The following is a 17014-nucleotide window of genomic DNA, read 5'->3' as shown; positions in this document are numbered from 1 at the left end:
CTCTCCAGCTCATGAGCACACGAGCCCTCACACAAACTTTTGTGACCACTATTCTAGATCACCTACTTGCAAGTCTACTTCTCGCACTAGCCTAAAGCACTGCTCGCCTAGCCCTAATGCAACTCTAGCACCAGGATAGATCAATATCCTATAGATCTACTTTACTATTTTTTATTATATTATAAGAGTCGAAAGGATCAAACTAACTCATCAATTATAGCCAAGAAAAGGAATCATGCAACCAATAGAGAGTGATTTGCGGCCAATCAAAATCATTATAGAAATATTGCAGTCATATGAAATATTGAACTCACCAATTCAGAATATTTTTTATAATATTAATGATGTTGATGATGATCAAATCCACAACTTCTTTTATGAAAGTGGTTGAAATATTAAAAAATAAAAATAGAACGCATGATTCATTAGAGAAAATTAATATATCAGCCAGGATCCTCTAGAGCTTTTTAACGAGCCAAACACAAGCTGTTCACGAACAACAACGAGCCATTTTGACAGCCCCGTCACTCATTAGTCTCACCCTCACATTAGCCCAACAAAAGCCCACTAACTAGTTGTGAAACTAGGATGAACCAAAAGTAGGCAACCGCCAACCCTAAAATTTTAGATTTCTCTCTAAATGATAACATACTTTACAAATGTAAAAATCAAACTTTAAAGAATTAGATACTGCAAATTCATGGCACCCATGTTAATTTCCCCAAGCAAAAAATATATATATATATATATCAGCTAACAGCTTGCCATTTCCTCAATGATGTGAAGCCATACCAGACTACACACATTAGCAACCCCAACAAGCAATCCATCTACTGCAAGTTATTACCCATTTGGTGTTGGGAGCCACTCCATCACCCACCACCTTCCTCCCCCCTCCCACTCCATTAAAAGCCTCCCAATCCTCCCATCCCAAACATTCAGAAGGAAGCCACACAATAATCCATGGCCAGCTCCCCCATCTTCACTATCCCCTTCTTCCTCCTCCTCCTCCTCATCCCAACCACCAAAACCCTAGCACAGACCTCCTCCGCTCCTGCGCCGGCAGGCCCATTGAACATCACCGCTGTTCTAGAGAAAGCCGGGCAGTACAACACGCTGATTCGATTAATGAAAAGCACACAAATAGCTGATCAAATCAACAACCAGCTGAACAACTCCAACAGCGGAATCACCATTTTTGCGCCGACAGACAACGCATTCACGAACCTCCCCGCCGGGACGCTGAACTCCCTCACGGATCAACAGAAAGTCTCCCTGATCCAGTTCCATGTCGTTCCTTCTCTCATCACCATGTCACAGTTTCAGACCGTCAGCAATCCTCTCAGAACTCAAGCTGGAAACACCGACAATGGTGAGTTTCCGCTCAATGTCACGAGTTCAGGGAATCAGGTCAATATTTCTACAGGTGTGGTGAACACTACGGTTTCTAATGCGCTGTATACGGATAGCAAGCTTGCGGTTTACCAGGTTGATAAGGTTTTGCTACCGCTGGCTATATTTGGATCTGAGGCTCCGGCGGAAGCTCCAGGGCCGGAACCGTCCACGCCGAGGAAGAAGAAGAAGAAGGAGGCGGCTGCGGATGAACCAACGGCTAGTCCGGCGAAGGAAGATGCCGGCGCTTCTTCTGGTTTTAGGTTGAGTTGGGGCTGGAGGGGGAAATGGGCTGGTTTTGTTGTTGTGGGGAGTTTGTTCTGCCTGCATCTCTGATTAGTGTGGGAAGAAATAGAGAAAAAAAGATGTTTTGATGTGTTTATGAGATTCGTTGTGAGGTGAAGGATTGTGAGTTTTTTTTTTTTTTTTTTTGTTTTTTTATTCCTATTAGTTTTTTTAATCCTATTGATTATTTCCATCACCAGATTTTGTATGGTTGCTTCATTTATATGTCATGTTTTGTAGTCTTTTTTTAGTTTAATTTTGATAGTTGTTTGCCAGTGAGAAGTTTTATGAAAACATATACAGGGAAAGGTGAAATTTAATAGATGCTCTGAGTTTTTATATTTAGGTTCATATATATGGCACACCTTACATTGCTCCATCCATTTTTAAAATTCTCACTCAAATATCCAAATTCATAATAAAATCCCCACAAAAAATTTTTCATTTTTATCAAACTCTCAACCGTTCTGTAGTAATTTCTCTCATTCTGGTCTTAGAAGGCCTAAACAAGAATAACCTTAGAAGATTAATGAAGCTAAGAAAGTCTCTCCTGGAAGCTTGCCTTAGCTCCGTCCCTATTAATCTTTTGTACTCGTCTTAATCCTTAATTTACCCCAGCTAGTCCAAAGTTAATTGATCTAATCATGAGTTAAGAATATCATTAGACTTAGTTTAAGGCATTAACTAATTATTGGGAAGGATTGGTCTACTTTCTTCAGCCATTTCATAGAGTTTAATGCATTTAGACTCATAAAAGTTCAATTGGGTCGTGTTGAAAAATGTGGAAAAAATATTGCAAGTCAATTTCATAATTTCTCTAACAAAAAAAAAAGACATAAGAAAATATGCAGGCACAAGCAATGTGAGCTCTCAGAAAAGGCCAAAGATCTCCACAAATTGAACTATCGACGAAGTCAGATCAGCTGGATTAACTCGTCAGATAAAATGCCTTCATGCTTGTTCAAGCCCTCACTTCATCCTTTAAACAAGGCAAAACAGATCGAAAACTAAAGTTCCGATCCTTAATCCCTTGAGAAAAAGAAAAAGATCACGGGGCAAAACCAAGAACGTGAGCAACTCAGACGAAATCACAGCATTTCCAACTCCCCCTGCTTCAATTCGGTGTGGTTAAAGCAAAATAGTCATCATCGAGCCCATAGTAAAAGTGACGGGAAAAAAAAATACGTTAAGTGAGAATTGTAGAACCTACGAGAAAATGCGAGAATCCATGGAAACTGATTCTCAGATCTGGAGACCGCACGTCCAGAGGCTCCGTACATTGATATCGCCCCTCTTCGACATCTCCACTGTTCAATTAAAAGAAAAAATACGAACAGCAGAACCGAAGAATTTACAGAGGGCAAAAATGGATGGAAAATTGAACTCAAAGTATGAATTAGAACAAAAACGAAACAGAGGAACACAGATTTTAGAAAATCTAATTTGAATAATCTATATACGGATAAATAAACAAAATCGAAAATGACCGAAGGGTTTCGACGGCCGCCACTAAAAACCCTAGTATCTGTGACAGAGAGAGAGAGGGAGAGAGACAGAGAGCTGAGTGAGAGATTCTGGGAAATGGTCGCGGCTGTAGATATAAAAAGGGCTTGCCTTAGGTTTTTAAGGAATTAATTGATCTGGACCGTCGGATTATAATCAACGGTATAAATAAGAACTAAACAGAAATCTATTTATCAAATAAAAAATAGTACCTCTTCCATTCTCAGATAAATTTACAGCATACGCATTATTTGTTTGTCAGAATCTTATTCTTACATTTCTACCACTACTAATCATTACATGCAAAACATCTAAAATTTAATTATTTTGCTTGTTTTCAAAAAATATATTAATTATTAAAAAAACAAAAACATATATAAAATATACTAGATAAATATATTTTTAAAAATAAATAATAAAATTAATCTCAAATAAACCCTGAGAGATGTGGATTGTGAATAGATGCATGTCAGGGCCCTTTTATGGAGAAAATATTACGTCCGAATAACAGAATATGTTATTCTGCTTGCATTGGAACTTCGAATGCAATATTTCTTTCCTTTCATGAGCATAGCTTACAGAGGACCGGTTCCACAGCGCGACCTCTGACCATCTCTCGAATTGTTTGATCCCCAACGGATGGCCTCTGCAACAACGCGGCGGCGGTCTATGGTTGTCTCTTCGTCAAGTATTCCATGGATGTTAGGAGTGTCATCTTCTCGCGGTTTCGCGAGAGGCTGACGATGGCCGGAGCTCTCTTCAACCACATTGCTCGGCAATTCTTGAAGGTAGCTGAGAGCAACCACGACGTCTGCCATGACTGGCCGGACCGAAGCCTCCTCCTGGAGGCACATAGCGGCGACTGCCACCGCCTGGTTTAGACCCCTTAAAGGGACGGTCCCTTTTAGACGGGGATCAACCAGCTCCAAATATCTCTTTTGATCCTTCAATATTGGTTGTGCCTGTTGTTGCAAAGCAACAGTTAGTGAAATTTATGTATTTTTTTCATGTGATGACTATAAATGCACAAACTTTAGATGTTAGATAACATGTTGAGGGAATGCTTGAAAAAGAGATTTGTGAACCAAACATAGCATACCAAAGCAACTAGATTTTGCTCCTTAGTTGGTCTCATTGTGTCTACGACTCTTTTGCCCGTGATAAGCTCTAGAAGCACAACTCCGAAGCTATACACATCTGACTTAACAGTGAGTTGGCCCGTCCGAGCATACTCCGGCGCGCAATAGCCATAGGTGCCCATCACTCTCGATGATACATTCGCCTTCTCATCGAGAGAGCCGAGCTTAGCAAGGCCAAAATCAGAAAGCTTTGGAATATGGTCTTCATTGAGCAAGATGTTTGATGATTTGAGATCGCGGTATATTACCGGAGGATTGGCTTTTTCGTGCAGATATTCGAGGCCTTTCGCGGCGCCGAATGCTATCTTCATTCTCGTCGACCAGCTGAGAGGTGTTTGATTAGGTGATATGTCTGCAATAAAATTCCAACTCGTAAATCTTAAAGTTGTGGTCTTTTTGTTGTGATATGAAACATTCAGTTGTTATGAATGTCTACCAAACATGCCCTTAGATGTTAGATATGTAAATATGTAAGAATTGAGGGGTATGTATGCAAATGTCCCGAGAATGTTTACCAAGCAAATGGTCTTCTAAAGAGCCAAGAGCCATGTACTCGTAAACCAGAAGCCTTTGGTCTCCATCAGCACAGTATCCGATGAGATTGACGAGGTGATTGTGATGGAGGAGGCTAAGCATGAGTACCTCTACAAGGAACTCCCTGTTACCTTGGAGTCCATTTCTATCCAGCTGCTTAACAGCCACAACCTGTGAGAACAAACAGAATAATATTTTGTGAATTCTAAGACAATTGCATTTACATACATACCCAACCCAATTCTTATGTATTTACATATCTAACATTTAATTTTTACGTTTATAAAAACCAAATATTTCATATCACATTAAAAAAATATCACCATTTTAAACTTTTCATGCATAGGGAAGATGGCATTGAAGTATAGGTGTTGGATTTAAAAGTACATAAGAATTGAGTGGTATGTAAGTAAATTTTGCATATATGTTTGGAAAATTTACATATGTATCACACAATTCTTATGGATTTACATGTCTAACGCCTAAAGTTTAATTTTTTACATTCATAACACCTTGATGTTAAGAACATATGCATTAAAAGATGTTTTTTGTTTTGAAAAGTTGGTGAAGTGAGGTAAAGGTTAAGAGTATTATGAACGTAAATATTACAGTTTAATGTTCCATATGTAAATACATAAGAATTGTGTGATGAGTATGTAAATGCCCCCATTTTCTTTTTTTGATTCATTGGCATCCTTAAATAACTAATTCTTAATAATGGTCTAGTAATCAGTTACTATAGCACTATTGTTAAGATGAGGGATTTGTATCCATACCATAAGAATCTTATGTATTTACATATCTAACAACTAAAGTTTGATCTTTACATCTACAAGACTTGGGTAAGCTTGAAAAGGTGCATTTCAGCCTTAGAAAATAAGTTACAGTGGTATTTTATGTGAGCTTAAGAATATGAGTTTAATGCATGTAAATATGAAAGTTTAGGCGTCAAATATATAACAACAACAACAACAAAACCTTTATCCCACTAAGTGGGGTCGGCTACATGAATCATTTTTCTCCACTGCGTCCTATTTAGTGTCATATTTACATTTAACTCCAATAAATTAAGATCATTTTTTTTTACAATATGCCCAAGTCATCCTAAGTCTACCTCTACCTTTCTTAACATAAGTCAAATCTAAAACATCTACTCTTCTAATCGGATCATCAAATGATCGCTATTTAATATGACCAAACCATGTAAGACGACTCTCTCTAATTTTGTCTGTCACTGGAGCTAAAACACTATCACAGATATATTCATTTCGCATTTTTTCTCTAAGTGTAAAGCCACTCATCCACCTAATCATTATCATCTCGACAACACTTAATTTAGTGTTATACTTCTCTTTTAAAGACCAACATTCAGCGCCATATAGCATTGCAGGTGTCAAATATGCACATAAAAAAAGAATTGTGTGCGGTCTCTATGTAAATGTCCCTATAAAGAAAATAAATTGGGCAATGCCGATGTACCTGGCCGGTGTTTTCGAGTCGGCCCTTATAAACTCTTCCAAATCCTCCTTCGCCGAGAAGACATTCTGGGCGAAAATTCTTGGTAGCCGCTGCGAGTTCCCGGAAGGTGAATGTTTGTGCTGCAATGTTACCATTTCCGACAACTTTTTTTTCTGCCGCCGCCGCCGCCCTCTGCTTGACAACTCCTGTACTAAGAAGGTTTAAATTTACTGTGCTGAAGCCTTAGGTAGGATTAGATCAAATATCAAAATTCATGGCAAAACCGCCAACCCATATTTTTCATTTTTATCAAATTCTCTATTAGTTTGATTGTGGAACACGTAAAAACAACGGTTCTGGTAGTTCAAAAAATTCACCTTGACGGTTAATTTGTAAATATCAATATTTCAGGTGGTCCGTATGTAATTATCCCTAATCCTATCAAGTAATGTGTCCTCCATCTCAACCAGGGAGGGCTGGGAATGATTCCATCAAAGAATGGAAACACATTTAGACTATACATTAAAGAAAATAGGGAGCAACCTACAAAACTTTATCTTTTTTATTTGTAATTTTAAAGTAAACTTACATAAACACCACTTAATTCCTATGTTTTTACATATCTAACACCTAAACTTTACTTTCTGCATTTATAGCACCCAAATATTTACATACATACCACTTATATAAAACTTTATCCTCTAGATCACCTAAAAATAGTGCTAACATTAATTTATCTAAAGAGAGATATAACTTTTCATGCATGTATTAGATTTACAGCTAATGGTTATGTAAGACTTTTGGGGTATGTATGTAGATTCCCCTACTTTTAACTCACTCTCATGTCCATCCCAACATGAATCATGTAATTTTTCTATATAATTTATAGTGGTAACCAAACATTGAACTTGAATTCAATTTTCTTCAGAATTTCAATATGCATCCAATCAAATGCTCCCTGAGGTGTGTTGTCTGGCAACATATGATATGATTTACTAAATCCTGAATGGGTTTAATCCGAAAAAACTGTCTGGCAATGGATTTAGTAGATCTTGTAAATCAAATGAAACTGTTTGGTAGTTATCGAGCTGCGCCTTAAATCTGGAGTGTGCGAAGTTAAATCCACAGATTCATATGATTTGCTAAATCCGGAATTTATTGTGGAATCACAAGATTTATTTTGTACAAAATGATCGTCTCGTAAGATTCCGCTTGAACCCTGCCTAAATCCCAACTTAAATGCATTGCCAGACAGCCCCTAAGTTAAGAGAAAATATTACGTCCGGACACCGCACGCCCGGAAGACTAACCACCGGCCGCCAGGTAGCCATACACCTCATCGGCGGGCGACGTGACGGTCGGCGGCTGGCCGTCCGGACGTGCGGACGTCTGGACTCAATATCTTTTCCTAATTTGAAGATAGAACAGATCTTATGCATATTAAATATAACATTCTGTCATCCCTGTTAGATACTAATCTTCACATAGTTTTCTTAATCAGAAATCAAGAAGGAAATTAGCATGCATTGGCCCCTAGGGTTCAAATTAGGGAAAAGTAAAGAAAATTAGCTCACCTTTCTTGGTACCAGATTCACCCTGCTGCTTGGAAACCGGAACAGATCGCGCCGGCCTCGGCGGCCGCGCCGCCATCCTCCTTGCATCATACTTCCTTGCTTTCTTCCTTCCTTCGAATGAAAAACAAGATAAGAAACTCATTTCTTGATAGCAAGCTTTTCCCCAAAATCACTCTAGTAATTAAACTAATCCCTAAATCCTCCAAAACAACAAGCTCGCTCAATCGAACTATCCCTTCCACGTTGGATTGAAAATCGGGTTTCAGTCGCAAAAAACTACAAAAATATCTGAAAGAATACCAGGAAGAAGAAGGGAGAGTAACAGTAAGGTATGGGAATGTTGGGAAGTTAGAAAGTAGGAGGAAGGAGAGGGTTTCGTTGGGCGATGAAGGGAATGAGGAGAGAGCCATTAGGGTTGGTATTTCTCCGAAGAAGCGAGGAAAGATTTGAGGAGATGGATTGAGCGGAGGAGCAGAATTCTCGGGGAATTTTGTGAAGCTCAGGGGAGAAATTTTGGTTTAGGTTTAAGAAACGAGCCGCCGTTGGGTTGTTCTGTTACTTCTGTTAGGGAGGAGACGGAGATGGAGGGTTGGCGGTAATTATTAGAGAAAATTCCTGAGATATTATTAGCACTCCAATTAGAACCTGTCACAGAGGGCTGTCAAAATGGCTCGTTGTTCATGTTCGGTTTGTTAAAAAGCTCGTGTTTGGCTCGTTCGCTAGTTAACTAGTTGAACACGAACAACACGAACAAATATTTGTTCGTTTGTGTTCGGCTCATTTTGACTCAAAATACTATTAATCAATTATTTTTATATCTTTGATGAGTAGTATTTTTAAAAAAAAAATCAATTGACTACAAGGCTACAAAGGTTTATAATCAATTAATGTTTTAAATCTTGTTTCAATGATTAACATTTTATTGCTATGTGATTAGGATTGTCAAAACGACCCTTTGTTCATGAACAGCTCGTGTTCAGCTCGCTAAGCAAACGATTTGAACACGAACACACTGGTTGAGCTCGAAATATAAACTAGCTAAACACGAGCTAAACACGAGCTGAGTTTGGGCTCGCTCGTGTACGGCTCGTTACACCCCTACTGTCATGTCTACACACAAGTCCATCCACGTATTAAATTTATTCTTTTATTAAAGTGGGTCTGCATGTACACGTGACACGCTCTGATTAAAGTTCAGATACAAAACTGCATCAGGGCTCCGTTGCAATATTTTTCTCATGCATAACTCATAATTTTTTTTTATTTATATTTCTCGCCTTTACACATTTATATTTATGCATATACCATTTATCCATTTAAAATCACATAAATAATAACACTACTACCTCTTTCTAAAAGGTGAAATGCATCTTTTCAGTGCGTAGATTTAAAGTACCAAAATGATACGAGCGTAAATATGAAAGTTTGGGGGTAAGATATGTAAATATATAAAAATTATGCGTTATGTATGTAAATTATTTGATTTGTAGGTGCCTTGTTTATATGTCATAATTTTTCATATAAACTAATAAATAAATTAAAAATTGAAATAAATATTTCAACTTTTATAAAATTTATAAAATTATTAACAAACCCTTGACATCTAACTAATTTTTAAAAAATAAAATTATATATGAAATTATAAATAAACTTTCTTACAATTAAACAATATAAATAAAAAGAAAAGAAAAATTATGTTAAATGCATATGCATATTGATATTAAATTATAATATATCATTATGAAATATATAATTAAATATTTTTAAAAAATATATGATCTAGCACATTATAATAAGCTACTTTGTGAACAATAAATGAACATATTCATGAGCATTAATAAACTAGTTAAACTATATTCAAATTCGACTCATTTAGCCTCCGAGTTTTAAAAATCGTTCAAAATTTTTTATTTACTAATTTTAACGGGCATAGCCTATATAAAACTCGATCATTCACGAAGATGTGATATATAAAAATGTGAGACTCATTCATTAAGCTTATTCGATTAAAATCTCACTTATTAAGTTTAAATGACTCGAGAGTAGGTCGAACCAAGCTCGAACGATCCTTTGATAAACAAGCTTGGACTCATACACCATCACGGAAGCTCAAATCAAACTCTAGTCGGCTCAATCTCAAACAAACTCTCGAGTCAGCTCTTAATTTGGAGAAATCATTACATCTAGTAAATCCGACATGTGATAGACAATATGAATCGCACCACACCGTCGAATGCACGGCATGGCACAATCCACACCGTCGTCCACACGTCCGATCGTGTGGACGACATTCGTAGTATTTCGTGTAGGCGATGGAAGTAGTATTTTCTTCGTGGTCTGTATCTCCATCTTCAAAACTGCACCCTTTGATTTACCTGAATCTAATATGATAAACAATGAGGGAAAGTAAATGCGTATTTGTTTTATGTGCACATTTCATATATATATATATATATCATAAAAAATTATTGTGCATACACAAAGTACGCAATTCTTATATATTTACATATCTCACACCTAATTTTCATATTTTCACAAATACCACTCAAATCTTTAATATCACAATAAAAATAAAACCAGTAAATAATGCTAGAAGTCAGAATATATATTTCCATGCATGGGTCCAGCTCACAATTTCTCGAGCTCGAGCTCACAATTTAACAAATGAGTCGAGTTCGAACCTTACATAGCTTGAGCCCGGATCGACTCGTTTACACCCCTGGCCTCAGCTTGATAAATGGCTCATGGATCAATCTCAATAAGCTAACAAATCCACATACATATGAGTTTGATCGTTCATACTCAATGGTTGTGAGATACATACCACCCAATTCCCATGTTTTTTACATATCTAACACCTAAAATTTACTTTTTACATTTATACCTCCCAAAATCTTTCATGCATAAGTAAGATGGCATGTATGTAAAAAATTGAAGTTTAAGGGTCAGAAATGCAAGATAACATAGGAATTGAGTGATGTTGCGTGTAAATCTTCTTTTATTATAGCCAAAAACTAATAATTCCATAGCCATCCATAAACAACTCAAGTTCTCAAACTACATAAAAGCATTCAGTTCCTATTTACAAATTAATCACCCTCTTTCATCCATTTTACAGATTCTCACTCAAATATTAAAATTCATGATAAAATCACAACCCATACTTATCATTTTTTATAAAATTCTCAATAAGTTAATCGTGGCACGCGTAAATACTTCGGTTTGATAGTTCTAAAATTCACCTGGGTGATTAATTCGTAGATATCAATGTCTCGGGTGATCAGTATAAAATCAAAATATCAGGCCAAAACAAGAAACTTACGCATTATTTCGAGCTCGAAGTTTTTTGAGTCAAAGGTTTTTGAAAGCAGACTCATGAGCCCGTTCCCGTGGCGTCAGCCGTGCCAACAACGCCTTATTATGACAATGCTCGCCGTCGACGAAGTAGAAGTTTCCGTCGGCTCTAAAGCTGACGAAAGGCCGATTAGTCTCCGGTGGCCGGACACTGGAGAACTTGATTGTCCGGGGAACATAAGTCGCCAACCAAGTCATCATTTCAACCTCAAAGGAATCAGAACCGGGCCGCCATCGGAGTTTATGAACATAAGGGCTGACAAACCAGTGGAGGGCGGCGGTGGTGGAGGCGCTGAGAACGATGACCGTGCTGGCCACGGCGCCTTTCACGATGACGTTCATGTCCGGCGAGGTCATGAAGGTGATGACAGGGCCTAAGGACGCAGAGAGGCAGCAGGTGGAGAGCGAAAGAAGCTTCACTTTCTTTATGGTCGACGAGATAGGGCCGTAGTAGACAACATCGGTTTCTTCTTTGTTTGAGGTTTTGGGTCCTATGGTGATCTTGTTGTCGTCTTCTCTGGTTCTTGTAGGCGAAGGTTGTGAGGCAAAGTTTCTCTGATAGGGGATGGATGGAGGGAAGATGTTGAGTCTGGTCGAAGGAGAAGAAGTGGGAAATTGGGTCCTTGTTTCATACTTTGAAGTGTGGAAATCTGGTTCATTAATGGGGGAATGAATCAAGTTTGTATATGAATCAGTATTTACAGTATATATTTAGAACAGAAAAATAAATAAATAAATAAATAGTTTGTGTTCAAGCAAATTAGACTATATTCAAACCCAAAATAAATAATTTCAACCAACTCGAGCTGGACTCAAACTCAACATGGCTTATTGCGTCCGGACAACGAGCGCGATACACTTTACAAGGGATTTTTTTTTCTCCCCAACAAAGATGAATCATGTATGTTGTCCAGATGCAAAACTACGTCCGGACTCCAGCAATAATTTTGCTGTCTTTGGAGCCAGCATGACTCAAAAGGAGCAAATTTTAATTCAGCTCCACATGTAAATTCACGTTAAACAATTAAAAAATTGCACAGCTACAGTATATTAAGGAACAGACTTGCTACATGTTCTTTCTTCTTTTCAATGGTAAATGTTTGTGGCAAAATATGAAATAAATGCAATGACTTTGTGGTGCTTCAATTAAGCTACAATATGGCACTCCGCAGAAAACAAATTGGGGCATTTACATACATACCACTTGGATCCTATGCATTTAAATATCTAACACCTAAATTTTACATTTTACATTTATGCCAAAAATCTTTTACATCACATAAAAAATATCGCTATTGTGACTTTTAAAAAGTGAAATGCGCCTTTTCATGCATAGATAAGGTGGCGTAAATGTAAAAATTGAAATTTAGGTGTTAGATATGTGAAAACATAGGAATCAAGCGGTATGTCTGTAAATATTCAAAACAAATAATACAAACCTAGGATAACTAAGGGGTTTAGGTGGAAGAAGGCTGAAGAAAATAAGATGATTTACAATAACATAATTTTGCAGTACCCACGGACATTATTAGCTCATCTCATAAACCAAATGACTCTATGCAAACCACCTTAGCACAGTGGTTAAGAGCTTTGTCTTCCAACCAAGAGATCCTGGGTTTAAGGTCTTGCATATGTGGTGTGCGTGTTTGGGGTGTGTGCGTTTGGGGAGAAAAAAGAAAAGGCTATTGAAAAATTAAATATTTCAATCACATGAAAAAAAATTAACAATCATACTAATCTCATCAATTACAGGGATATAAATATTAAAGGGCATGTATACACAAAGCACGTCATTCTTATGTATTTACATATCACACTCCTAAATTTCATATTTTCACAAATAGTACTCAAATCTTTAATATCACAATAAAAATAAAAGTAGTAACGCATGTTAGAAGTCAAATATATATTTCCATGCCTAAGTTTAAATTACTTCTATGTTATATGTGATTATAAATATAGGCGTGAAATATGTAAATACATAAGAATTATTTATAGAGATAAAAAAAAAGAATTAGCAATGAACATCAATATAACCATCAAGGGATTTTTACCAAAATAAGAATGTAAATCATTTAGTCCTAGACGGTCGGTATTTTGTATGTAAATCTAAAAACCCCAATTTCAATTTTTTTTTTAAACGGTGCGACTATTTCAACCTTTTTTTCAATATTTTAGGACAAATTTGACCTGTTTTAAAAGTCAAAGACTAAAATGACCCTCTTTAAATAGTTGGGGATCATTTAAGCACTTTTCTTTTTCAACAAGAATACAACTCTGCATCTTCTCCAAATGGAGAAACATTACAAACGGTGAACATATGTACGGCTGAAGGTGCAGATACAAGGAGGTCCCTGTGTATGAATTCTTTATTTATTTATTTATTTTTCTTTTAAGCTCATATGGAATACTGTCGTACATATCTTTCCACCATAAGTAATATTTTCTCCTCTAAATGATTGATTGTTGAGCTAAGATTCCAAGCGAACACGATACAAGAATCACTTGAACTAGTTTGATCGAGTTTGGCCTATTTAGCCATCTTAAGTCAAGCACGTGTTGATCATATCTCTCCATGTCCCTTATTTAAGATTATCAATACCTTTTTAAATGAAGGGCACATGAATTATTGAAAACATTGCACATTCCTATAAAACATGATGAAATTTATAACTATCATTAGTTCAAAACTTAAACGGGAAGACACAAAATGCCATAATGCTTTTCGGAAATTATCATACGTGGCACAAATTTCTTATGTATTTACATACCTCGACCCTAAACTTTAATATTAAAATGCATAGCACTTTGGTGCTTTAAACCTATGCATGAAAAATTATATTTCACTTTTAAAAAGTGGTAATCGTGCTATTTTTCATGCAGTATTAAAGATATGTAAATACAAAAGTTTAGTTGTGAGATATGTAAATACATAAGAATTTTGTGCTATGTATGTAAGGGGTTGTCTGGCAACGAATTTAGCCCGGGATTTAAATGGGATGTAGGCTAAATCTTGCCAGTTAGTCATTTTGGACAAAATAAAGCCGATTGCACAGATTTCAGCCGCGGGATTTAGTAAATCCCAATCCCATGAATCGGCATATTTACTAAATCCTAATAACATAAATGTAATCCGTTGCCAGAGAGCCCCTAAACGTCCCCATCTCCTATAAACATCACTCACAATGCCCAAATCACCCTCCTCTTATTCTACAAACAAAGACCCCAAGATGAATTTTTGACCATTACAAACTTAGAAATTAATTCCACAATCTTCATGGTTCGCGTTAAAAACAAGGTCAGCGGATCACTGAGAAGATCACCCTCCTGGTATAGCCCAATTAATCATTTTTTTTTTTAATTTTAATTAACTTAGTTATATATTACATGTTTCTCTCAGAGGCGAACTCCCTCAGGCCAGACTAATGCCGCATCTCACCTTACTCTGGGCATGATTCAAAATACAGCGACTTAACCAAAATCCCCATCATGTCAAATGCATTCTACAAGCAACACTAATTAACAAATAAGAAAAACTCCCCATCCGATCAGCAGAAACCCTACAGCTTCAGGCTCCCTCAAAACCAGCAATCAGCGTCTCACAGAAACAAAAACAAAGAATAGATTGGAAATAGAAAAGCAACTTTAGGGATTCGGTATTCAATTCAAAGTCGACAGGAAGAAGAAGAGGGAAAGGGGGACCAACCGGAGAGAATGGTTCTAGCAGCCGCTGCCTGCAACTGATTCGTAATTTGCCGCCGGGAAAGAAGGAGGCGATTTAGGTTAACTGAAGGTCGGCCCGCAGCCATTTTCCTTCTCCACCCTCTTTCGCCTTTCGGAGCTTCGATTCGATTTTATATATGGAAATCGGATCCGACCCGATTCAAGTTTTGTAGGAATCCAAAGTTCCTTGTTATTGTGATATACATGTAACTCAAGTTTGACTCGTGTTCGACTTATTAAAAATTATTATAATTTACGTAGGCTTGTTTATATATAAATTGAGCTTAAAAAATGTGTTCTTATTTTGCACGTTTGCTTGGTAAGCAAAACACGAGTTCTTCACAAAAAAAATGAGTCATTTTCATAACTTTAGTCACATAGTCGTATGATATTAGGGGTATGAGGGACATTTAAATCTTATAATGTATATTAAATTTTTTATTCAAATAGAATTTAAATATATTTTTATTTTATTTTTAATTAATAATTTTAATTCGTTATAAAAATCTTTATAGCCTTGTTGCCAATTAAATTACCACAGGCACACACACACACATATATACATGCATATATATATATATATATATATGTGTCAAACATGAGCAATCATATTATTTACCCTATTTGAAGTGCATAAAAAACATTAACTAATTCAGATTTTGGTCCATAATTCTGTGGTTAGCCTGGGAGGATATCGGCTGACACTCTAGAACCCCCACTACTCCCTCACCTGAGGGCTAACAATCTCCTATTAATTTCCAATTCTGCATCCAACAAAGTATATTTCTTTATTTTTTTACACTCAACTCCATGGATGACATCGTCTCTCATGGAATTAACTGTGATTCTACTATGTTGTAGAAATCATAGCCCTTTCGGAACATATGTTTCTCAACACATTTTAATATTTCAATTGGTCATATTGAAAAGTAAATGAAAATTGGAGTTCAAATCATCACAAATTTTTGACATTTAAAATTGTCTAAAATATGAACCCACAATTTTTTTTTCATGTTCGGCTCGTTTATATATAGAGTGCAAAAAAATTTTTCGTGTTCGACCCATTTACTTAACAAACGAATCAAATACGAGCTACTTAATAAGCCGAACATAAGCCGTGCATAGCAACATTGATTTTTTTTCTTATCTAATGCCTTACTTTATTATTTACACACATAGCAACATTTTACTTTTCTATTCGCCCCCTCATGTGCCGCCCTTACTCTCCTGCTCTCAGGGCAGAAATAGATCATGACGAGGATGGGCAATCACTCGTCCTAAAATTAAACATTAAGTGATTCTGCCCTAACATCTCATACAGTCTTCCATTGATATCTTGATTCAATCAAAAATCAACTTTGTTCAAATTTGGTCAATCCTATCCTAACATCTGATATAGTCTTCTATGGATGCAAACTTACATTAGCTTCATTAATGTTAAAAATATAATTAACTATTTATTGCAAATTAGGCCAAATAATTCAAGTTATATGTTTATTATTATTTTTTTTAATGTAATGGAAAAGATTTTTAGAGAAAGAGGGGGTGCAAAAATTACTTTTTAATTGATAATTAGTTGTTTATTTCAGTCTAACTTAAAAAAGAAATTAAATTTCAAGAAGGGTTGTTCACCGCTACCTTTTAAGTTTATTCCTCAAAATCGCACTGTAGTTCTGCGTATTTGAGTAAGCTGTGTTTTGAGAGTTTTTCCAAAAAGCAGCCACTAATAGGGCTGCTAACGAGCACGTGTTCGAAATTGGCTCGTGAACAGTGTATTCGTGTTCGGCTCGAAATTGACTCATTAAAATTAAATTGAAAAAGATAGATGTAAAATGTTGGATTCAAATTTGGACCAAATGTATGAAAAAAAAACACTAACCATGTTAACACATGAGGTGTTATGATTTAATTTTAGATATCATAATATATAATATATAATTATATAAATAATATATGTAATAACTGAACAGGAGCAAACAAAGAGTTGTTCCTGTTCAGCTCTGATGCGTGCTAGAAAATTCGCGGCGGTAGGAGGGAGGAGTATCTGCGTAG

The 17014-nt window shown here is 36.4% G+C and overlaps 4 protein-coding genes across 10 annotated transcripts in view; 1 reads left to right on the top strand and 3 right to left on the bottom strand.

Moving 5' to 3' along the window:
- The first annotated feature begins 436 nt into the window (after window positions 1-436).
- Window positions 437-1830, top strand: LOC110023644 (fasciclin-like arabinogalactan protein 11). Its single transcript, XM_020723144.1, has one exon. It carries the CDS (start codon window positions 964-966, stop codon window positions 1726-1728), a length of 765 nt encoding a protein of 254 aa, XP_020578803.1. The 5' UTR covers window positions 437-963; the 3' UTR covers window positions 1729-1830.
- A 1794-nt stretch (window positions 1831-3624) lies between these two features.
- Window positions 3625-8466, bottom strand: LOC110023643 (probable serine/threonine-protein kinase PBL26). Of its 4 annotated transcripts, none has more exons than XM_020723141.1 (5): window positions 7886-8466; window positions 4835-5024; window positions 4568-4671; window positions 4280-4483; window positions 3625-4142 (listed from the first exon to the last, which is right to left on the bottom strand). In XM_020723141.1, the coding sequence occupies exons 1-5, from the start codon at window positions 7973-7975 to the stop codon at window positions 3756-3758; spliced, it is 975 nt and encodes a 324-aa protein (XP_020578800.1). In that variant the 5' UTR covers window positions 7976-8466; the 3' UTR covers window positions 3625-3755. The 4 variants fall into 4 exon arrangements, with proteins under 4 accessions (XP_020578800.1, XP_020578802.1, XP_020578799.1 ...); XM_020723143.1 differs by adding an exon at window positions 6333-6517 and having other exon boundaries at window positions 4280-4671; window positions 7886-7953; XM_020723140.1 differs by having other exon boundaries at window positions 4280-4671.
- A 1708-nt stretch (window positions 8467-10174) lies between these two features.
- On the bottom strand, window positions 10175-15094 carry LOC110023651. 4 transcript variants are annotated; one of them, XM_020723163.1, is made up of 3 exons: window positions 14946-15094; window positions 11208-11889; window positions 10175-10260 (listed from the first exon to the last, which is right to left on the bottom strand). In XM_020723163.1, the coding sequence occupies exons 1-2, from the start codon at window positions 15046-15048 to the stop codon at window positions 11237-11239; spliced, it is 756 nt and encodes a 251-aa protein (XP_020578822.1). In that variant the 5' UTR covers window positions 15049-15094; the 3' UTR covers window positions 10175-10260; window positions 11208-11236. The 4 variants fall into 4 exon arrangements, with proteins under 4 accessions (XP_020578822.1, XP_020578820.1, XP_020578821.1 ...); XM_020723161.1 differs by having other exon boundaries at window positions 10177-10266; XM_020723162.1 differs by lacking the exon at window positions 10175-10260 and adding an exon at window positions 10922-11127.
- LOC110023650 overlaps window positions 11815-17014 on the bottom strand; it is a 45483-nt gene continuing 40283 nt past the window's right edge. The window contains exon 7 of the mRNA XM_020723156.1: window positions 11815-11889. The gene's annotated coding sequence lies outside the window, so the exon portion shown is untranslated. The remainder of the gene's footprint in view (window positions 11890-17014) is intronic.

Source organism: Phalaenopsis equestris, unplaced genomic scaffold, assembly GCF_001263595.1.
Source record: "Phalaenopsis equestris unplaced genomic scaffold, ASM126359v1 Scaffold000226, whole genome shotgun sequence".
In the NCBI taxonomy this organism is placed as follows: Eukaryota; Viridiplantae; Streptophyta; class Magnoliopsida; order Asparagales; family Orchidaceae; genus Phalaenopsis; species Phalaenopsis equestris.
Note: the sequence above shows the minus strand (reverse complement) of the source record. Positions and strands in the feature narration are given on the sequence as shown.